The sequence below is a fragment of the Mastomys coucha genome, unplaced genomic scaffold (genome assembly GCF_008632895.1).
Source record: "Mastomys coucha isolate ucsf_1 unplaced genomic scaffold, UCSF_Mcou_1 pScaffold15, whole genome shotgun sequence".
Taxonomy (NCBI): domain Eukaryota; kingdom Metazoa; phylum Chordata; class Mammalia; order Rodentia; family Muridae; genus Mastomys; species Mastomys coucha.
Window position 1 is genome coordinate 150,848,582 of NW_022196897.1, and position 8,850 is coordinate 150,857,431.

The following is an 8,850-nucleotide window of genomic DNA, read 5'->3' on the forward strand; positions in this document are numbered from 1 at the left end:
AGAGAGAGGCAGAGAGAGCCACATAAACACACATATATATGCTGCTGGGGAGAGAGAGGCAGAGAGAGAGCACCTGCGGAAAAGGTACACGTGTGGAGGGGTTAATTTGGACTTGTGGAGGATGGTCACACCAGCCACCGTGTTGAGCCAGAATCTCTTATTGGCCCAAAGCTCCAGCTTTTGGCTAAGCTGACTGGGGAGTGAAGCCCCAGGGATCTTCTGCCGCTTCCCCAGTGCTGGGATCACAGGCCATTCCCTCTGTGTTCAGTTTTAGGGCTCAAACTCATACCCTCATCCTTAAATTCATTCAAATTAGCTGCGGGGCTGGAGAGATGGCTTAGCGGTTAAGAACACTGACTGCTCCTCCAGAGGACCTGAGTTCAATTTCCAGCTACCACGTGGTGGCTCACAACCATCTGTAATGGGATCTGATGCTCTCTTCTGGTGCATCTGAAGACAGCAATGTACTCACATAAAATAAATAAATATTTAAAAAATTTTTAAAAATTAGCTATCTCTCCAGTACTTAGGGCTTTTTTGTTTGTTTGTTTGTTTTGTTTTGTTTTGTTGGAGTTAATGGTGTTTGCTAGAAACAGTGTCTTGCTACATAGGTTAGTCTTGGCTGGCTTCAAATTCACAGCAAATTTCCTACCTCAGCCTCCCGGGAGCTCCATTTACCTGGCCGAGCTGCAACACTGTAAACCACCTAGTGACTCAGCCCTCATTCACACCCCTGAGAATCTGGGACTATTAGAAATTATTAATGATGATGAAACTGAAGCTGCTCAAGTAAATAGCTTGAAGTTACATGGCTGTGTGGACTAGACCCTGTCTAGAGATTCTGGGCCCCTGCCCTACGCTGTCTCATTTCAACCCTGAAGCAGCATTGTACAACTTCTTCTGTATCTACACTGTCTACTATGTAGCCACTAGTTAATGAACTGTGACTTCTGCAGCCTAATTGCTCTTGAATTATAATTATACCAATGTAGCCAGTCGCACAGGACCTGGGGCGATGCCATTAAATACTAAGCCCTAGAAGTACAAGGTATTTTCACCTGTATTTAGCACAGGAGGAAATGAGCCTTAGAAAGAGACAATGACTTGCATCCAGATTCCTGAGCTAAGCTGAGGCTGATACTCAAACAAATGTCTCCATTCTCTCTGCTATGTGACTGCAGGCGTGTCATTTACCCTTCCTGAAGCAATTTGCTTGTCTCTAAGAATACCTGCTTTGCCTGCTTCTTGAAGGCAAGAATGCAAGGGTGTTGGTTTAAGAAACCACTGTTAGCCAGGAGTGGTGACACATGCCTACAATCCCAGCACTCAGGAGGCAGATCTCTGAGTTTGAATTTGAGGCCAGCCTGGTCTATACATCCAATGCCAGTCTACCCAGTGCTACATAGTAAGACATTGTCTGGGGTTTTTTGTTTGTTTGTTTTTTGTTTTGTTTTGTTTTGTTTTGTTTTGGAGACAGGGTTTCTCTGTGTAGCCCTGGCTGTCTGGAACTCACTCTGTAGACCTTGCTGGCCTCAAACTCAGAAATCTGCCTGCCTCTGCCTCCCAAGTGCTGGGATTAAAGGCGTGCGCCAACACTGCCTGGAGACATTGTCTTAAAAGAAAAATAGAGAGGTTGCAGAGGGCTCAGCAGTTAAGAGCACTGACTGCTCTTCCGAATGTCCTGAGTTCAAATCCTGTCCACCTGTCTATGTTGAGTGCTGGGCTTAAAGGTGTGAACCCTAACACCTGATTGATTTCAGTTTTTGTAAGTACTAACAAGGACAGGCCCCAGCTTATTGGAGGTTTAAAGGAATAGCTCAGCTTTAGCCTGAGGTTCTGTTGAGCAGGTATCAATATCCAGATGTTAAGGCTGAGAAGTTAAGGACCAAGCCAGAATCCTTATCGACTGCATACCTTCGAAGGTCCAGCTTGGCTCGCAGCGCCTTGCCCCGGAGTGTCAATTTAGCACTGAGACGCCCTTCCTGAAGGAAAGTGCATGGGGACATTATAGACAGGAAAGGTCCGCAGCCCACGTCTCACCGACCCCTAGATACCTTCGTCCTGGGGTCCATACCATGATCATCTTGGACAACTCGACTTCAGGCAGCATGGGGGGGTCCAAGGTGATGGTGACGCTGGCAGTGACGGAGATGGTGGTACCTGTCGGCTTGATGGTGCAACGTGGAGGGCTCACGGCCTCTAGCTTCAGCTTCAGTGGGGAGTTAATCACTGTTGGGCTCTAGAGGCAGAGTCAGGAAGGCAGATTACAGTGAACACTGTGGGTGGGTGTCACGAGACAAAGCCTCAGCCCTTTTGGAGGCAAGGGGTTGCAAGTTCAGGTGATGGGGTGCCACCCTACCCCCTTCTGACCTACACTCTGCCCCCAAGAATTAGTCAAAGAAGTATCCTTCCTTCCTTCTTCTAAGATGGACTCTTGCTTTGTTGTCTAGCTGGTCCTGAAACCCTGGACAGTGGTGCTCCTGTGATTCAACCTTCAAATGCTGAAATTATAGCGAGCAGAGCATCCCACTCTGACGCACACCGCCCCCTTCCTCCTGAATATTCAATTCAGACTCAACTCCCGGTTGGCAGGGCCTAGGTACGGTCTTTTCTGCTTAAACATCCCAGCCCCGGCCTCCTTCTCTCTGAGCTGCTCTACAGGCCAGGTAATCCATTAAATGTGTATGTATGCTTACTCACTGCTAAACGCGATGCTGCGCTGGGCATGGTAGTCAAACCTGTAATCCCAGTCTTTGGGAGTAGAGACAGGAGGATCAGGCAGCATTCACATTTATAGGTATGGATTTTAGCCTGGGCTAATGAGATCCAGTCTCAAGAACAAACATTCCTTTAAGCATGATTCTCCTGGGCTAATGAGATCCAGTCTCAAAAACAAACATTCCTTTAAGCATGATTCTGACCACAGCCTATATATCAGCTCACTTAAGTCTCAACCAAGTATGCCAGGTACTATTATCCTCACTTTGTGTGTGTATTTGTGTATCCGTTCACATACACCTATATCCCTGCTAAAGGTCAACTTTAGGTGGTATCCTTTATCACTTTTATATAACCAACATTATTTCTTGAGACAGAGCCTCACACTGAACCCAGAACTCACTGATTCAGCTCCCCTAGGTAGCCAGTAAGCTCGGGGGGGATTCTCTTGTCTCCTCACCAGAGCTACTGCTGCTCCCAGCTCTTTACATGGGTGCTAGGGACCGAAGCTCAGGTCCTCAGATATTTAAGGTGACCACTTTGCTGACTGAAGTGTTCCCTCCAGGAAATGGAAGCAGACAGGCTAAGGTTGTGCAAGGTCGTGAGGTTATTCGGCTGCAGAGCTGACAGATGAATGCAGGCAGACTTGACAACACAACCTGTACTTTTTACTACTCAGCAGTGGCATGACAAAGATGCCTACGGCAGTGACAACAGCAGCGACAACACCGGCTGTTTCAAGGGACCGTACTCCGTAGCAGGTGCTCTTCTAATTACACGTGTTACTTCATTGGAAACTCATGACAGGCTTACAAGGTTGTATATGTAGGGAAGGCTAGCATGACCTGGATTTCTGTCATTTACAAAATTGAACTAAGAGTATGTTCACTAATGACACATGGTGTGTATGTGTATATATATGTATATATATATACACACACATATATATGTATATGTCTGTGTGTATATATGTGTGTGTATGTATATATATGTATATATACATATATCATATATACAATTTATGTATATGGGTAGTTTTGTTCGAATGCAGATCTGTACATGCATGCAGTGCCCTCAGAGGCCAGAAGAGGGCACTGGTCCTCTGGAACTAAAGTTGCAGACCATTGTTAGCAACCTCTTAGTGCTAGAAACCAAAACATGGGTCATCTTTGAGAGCAAGAACACTGAGCCATCTTTCCAGCCTGTACTGGCTGGTTTTGTGTGTCAACTTGACACAGGCTGGAGTTATCACAGAGAAGGGAGCTTCAGTTGGGGAAGTGCCTCCATGAGATCCAGCTGTGGGGCATTTTCTCAATTAGTGATCAAGGGAGTAGGGCCCATTGTGGGTGGTGCCATCCCTGGGCTGGTAATCTTGGGGGCTATAAGAAAGCAAGCTGAGCAAGCCAGGGGAAGCAAGTCAGTAAGGAACATCTCTTCATGGCCTCTGCGTCAGCTCCTGCTTCCTGACCTGCTTGAGTTCCAGTCCTGACTTCCTTTGGTGATCAACAGCAATGTGGAAGTATAAGCTGAATAAACCCTTTCCTCCCCAACTTGCTTCTTGGTCATGATGTTGTGCAGGAATAGAAACCCTGACTAAGACACAGCCCCATGGAGTATATATGGTTTTGTTTTGTTTTTATAAAATTTGCAGACTAGGGATGGAACTTAGGGCTGTGGGCATGCTATGCAAGCATTCTACCAACTGAAGTACATCTCTAACCTCCTGTTTTAAATTTTTAATTCTCTCTCTCCTCCTGCATTAAAGAAAAAAAGGTAAGCAAATGAGCATCATAAGCACCGAAGGCTCTGGTTCTCTCCCAGCCTCAGCGCTGCTCAGGGAAGGCAATGGGGCAGGAAGTACCAACCCTGCTCCACAGAGTGGGAAATAGGCCTGGCAAGGGGGCTTAGCCACAGGCAAAAGGCCTCCAACTTTTCCACAGCCGCCACCAGAGACCTCCCATGTACCCTCCACCGACCACTTCACTGTCCTATAGGTGGGGTACCCTCCAACTCTGGCCACACCCTAGTCTCTAGCCAATACTTACAAGAAGAACAATGCTCCCAAAGTAGGTGGCCCTCAGAAGCATGTCCAGATCACTCGGCACCTGAACCGGGGAAGAAGAAATGAAACAGGGTGCCGGGAGGTTGTGGCGCACGCCTTTAATCCCAGTGCTTAGGAGGCAGAGGCAGGCGGATTTCTGAGTTCAGGGCCAGCCTGGTCTACAGAGTGGGCTCCAGGACAGCCAGGACTACACAGAGAAACCCTGTCTCGGAAAAACCAAAAAAAGAAAAAAAAAAAGAAAAAAAAAAAAAGAAATTGGCCTTTCTATCACGGGCTCTTACCCTCCCTCAGACAAGCCCTGGTATACCTTGTCCCCAACAAGCGTCAGCTGCAGCGCTCCGGCCTGGAAGTAGCTCTCCATGGCAGAGTCAAAGAAGAACTCAGAGAAGGCCACGTACACCATTCTCTCTTCATCCTCCAGCTGAGGCTCCACCGCCCTGTTGAGGAGGCTCCAGTTGTCCTCCTTCAGAGGGAAGAATGCTCCCTGCAATTGGGAGCTCAGAATCAGGACCAAGGCAGACCGGATCTTTGCCAGGCAGTCAGGAGACACGGGGAACTGGACTCTGTGGCTGCTCTGCAGGGGCTCACAAACTCATCTCCCAAAAGGCATTGCCAAGAGGCTTGGAGGGCGGCAGGACCACGGCAGGGAGCACAAGAAGCAAGTTGTGGAGCTGGAGAGGTGGCCCAGATGTTAAGAGCATGTACTGCTCTCCCAGAGGACTGGATTACAGTTCCCAGTACCCACATAGTGAGTGGCTCAACAGTCAGCCAGTTCCAGGGGATCTGACTCCACCTTCTGTCCTCCACGGCACTGCATACCCATTGGTACACTTACATCAAATGGGCAACACATTGATACACATAAATAAGCCCAGGAAGAAACAAAGAATGAAAAGAAAGGCCCAGGAAAAGTAACCCAGTAAAGGAGGGGTGGGCTGGGATCAGGATTAGAAGTTTAGTCATTCCAGCTGCAGAGTCTTTAAAACGCTCTGCTCTGAGCACAGTAAGGAGCAGAGGTGGTCAGCACATACCAACTGATGACCTGGGCAAGTCTTCATAGCCTTATAATGAATATAGTGGGGTGCCCTATTTCCTGGGACCCATTCCTACTCGATGGGAGCCCTGCTTTCTCTTCCTCTCTTCCCTATAATAAAATATTAATAAAAGTCCCCGCTGTGGTCCAACATTTCATTCTTCAAATTTGTGAAGTAAGAACCGGAAGCTGCCAGACCTGGTGGGCACACTGTCTGCACATAAATCTCTAGGCCATCTACACTATATATATAGTGAGACTTTGTCAGCCGGGCGGTGGTGGTGCAGGCCTTTAATTCCAGTACTTGGGAGGCAGAGGCAGGCAGGTTTCTGAGTTCAAGGTTAGCCTGGTCTACAGAGTGAGTTCCAGGACAGCCAGGGCAACACAGAGAGAAACCCTGTCTTGAAAAAAAAAAAGAAAGAAAGAAAGAAAGAAAGAAAAGAAAAGAAAGAAAAAAAAGAGACTATGTCTAAAAAAACAAACCCTGAAAAACACAGGCTTAGGATGCCCCCCCCCTACTTCTAAGCACATGTTGAGCAAAAGAAAAGGCCTCACTCAATCCAATTCAAAGACACCCCAGTAATTCCCGATTTAACTGAAGGAGGAATAGTTCAGCTGTGGGGGTTCTCTCCTGGTGAGTCCAGCCATTCCAGATGTCAAAAAGGAAGCTCTGGAAGGCAGAGTGGGCTCATCACTGGAAGGCAGAGTGGGCTCATCACTGGAAGGCCAGAGAAGAAGTCCACTCAGCTAGTCCTGGGTGGGTGCTTGTCTAAGCCTGGTAAGGGTGGGTGCTTATCTAAGCCTGGTAAGGACGCTAATGGCTTTTGTTTTGGTTTTTGTTTTTTGTTTGGTTTTTTTGAGACAGGGTTTCTCTGTATAGCCCTGGCTGTCCTAAGCTCACTCTGTAGACTAGGCTGGCCTCAACTCAGAAATCCACCTGCCTCTGCCTCCCAGGTGCTGGGATTAAAGGCGTACACTGCTTGATTAACAAGCGGTCTTTCAGCCTTATCCTGGCTCTCTAGGGCTGAGCTGTATAAACTCTGCTCGGTTCCCACTGGGAGGGAATTGTTTCCTCCACCAAGGGCCCCTGGTCCCTTTCTCATCTTCCCTTCCCTATCACATCACTAACCTGGCATCAGTCAAGGACCCTCGCTACACCTTAACACACTACTGATAACTCTCAAGATCCCTTATATAGGGCCCACTGGAGGAGTACTCCAGCGGCCACACCTGACAACTTACTCAGCTCCAAGAAGCCAGACTGATAGCTACCCAAACTCCTTCCCTAAAAGCAGTTACAGTTGCCCCTTGGGGTGGGAGGGGATGAGAAGGCAGAAACAGACCAGGTGGAACAGAACTCCCCAGAGCCCCCAGCTGTGAGTCCCAGCTGTGAGTCCCAGCTGTGAGTAAGTCCCAGCTGTGAGTCCCAGCTGTGAGTAAGTCCTAGCTGGGGGCAAGGACGCCCAAGAGGAGCCTCTCTGCTTCCTGCTTCCTGGTGATCTGTCATTCTTGCCTCGAAGCTATACCTGAGGAGGAGACTGAAAGAAAAAGGCTCCCGGACACCTCGTGGGTGAGCTATCCAGACTGAGCAGCTCCTTTCCCTGTCACCTCACCCTAGTCTCAGCCATCAGTCCTATAAAAGGGTGTCAGACTAGCAGCTTGATGGTACGGTACTTCCAGGGACCTCTCCTACCAGGCCGGAGTGCCTACGCTTTCTCTTAAATTCCCTGTAATAAAATGCTCTCTTAGGGACGGGATTTCTCTGAGTAGCCTTAGTTGTTCTGCTTTGTACACCAGGCTGGCCTCACACTCAGTGAGTGCTGGGAATAAAGGTGTTCACCACTACCATCCAGCCCAGCTAAAATACTTATTTCTAAACTCAAAATTTAAAAAAAAAATTTTTTTTAAATTAAAAAAAATTTAACAATACAGCTGGCTTTTCTAATTTATTTATTTTATGGACATGAATACACCATCATTCTCTTCAGACACATCAGAAGAGGGCATCAGATCCCACTGTAGATAGTTGTAAGCCACCATGTGGTTGCTGGGATTTGAACTCAGGACCTTTGGAAGAGCAGTCAGTGCTCTTAACTGCTGAGCCATCTCTTCAGCTACAGCTGGCTTTTCATACTCACAAATTCAACCATAATTGAGTAAGCAGTGTTCGGGCTAGAGAGATGGCTCAGTGGTTAAGAGCACCAGCTGTTCCTCCAAAGGATGTGGGTTCAGTTCCCAGCAACCATATGGCAGCTCATAGCTGTCTATTCTCCAACTCCAGGGTATCTGACACTCTCTTCACACATATGGTACACATACATACACGCACACAAAGCCACCCATACACAGGAAGTAAAATAAATCTTAAAAAGAAAAAAAAGAAGCATTTGTGCCTTTAATTCCACCATTTGGGAGCAGAGCAGGAGGATCTCTGTGAGTTTAAGGCCAGCCTGGTCTACACAGTGAGTTCTGGAACAGCCAAGGCTACATAGAGAAACCCTGTCTCGAGAAAAAAAAAAAAAAAAGAAAGAAACCTTGTCTCAAAAAAACAAACAGCGTTGTCAGGCCTGCAAGATGGTTCAGCAAGTAAGGGAGCTTGGGGCCAACTCTGAGGACCTGAGTTTGATCCCAAGGACCCTAGATGGGAGGAGAGAATCAACTCTCACAAGTTGTCCTGTAACCTCCACATATGTACTATGCACACACAGACACATACACACATTATATCTATCAGTGGATGTTTGAAGATTGTCACACACATGAGATACCATTTTAAATAATGAACTTGAGCATCCTTAGATCGCGGTGTCCATGGAGGGCTTGGATTCGATCTCCCTCAGAAACCAAAAGGAGACTATTAGCACCCGACTCACAGGGTCAAGAGCAGGCAGGAGATAGGCAAGACATAGCAAGTCCCTGGAGTAAGAACTTGTGAGGATCTACAGCGATGCAGAATGCAATTAGAAAAGTGAGCCGGGCGGTGGTGGCGCACGCCTTTGATCCCAGCACTTGGGAGGCAGAGGCAGGTGGATTTCTG

The 8,850-nt window shown here is 47.6% G+C and overlaps 1 protein-coding gene across 1 annotated transcript in view; it reads right to left on the reverse strand.

The window, feature by feature from the left end:
* Positions 1–8,850, reverse strand: part of Pltp (phospholipid transfer protein) — a 19,056-nt gene that overhangs the window by 2,948 nt on the left and 7,258 nt on the right. Inside the window, exons 9-12 of the mRNA XM_031372718.1 lie at positions 5,088–5,264; positions 4,764–4,823; positions 2,075–2,239; positions 1,915–1,982 (exon numbers count right to left, since the gene is read on the reverse strand). Coding sequence (XP_031228578.1) covers positions 1,915–1,982; positions 2,075–2,239; positions 4,764–4,823; positions 5,088–5,264 — 470 coding nt within the window. The remainder of the gene's footprint in view (positions 1–1,914; positions 1,983–2,074; positions 2,240–4,763; positions 4,824–5,087; positions 5,265–8,850) is intronic.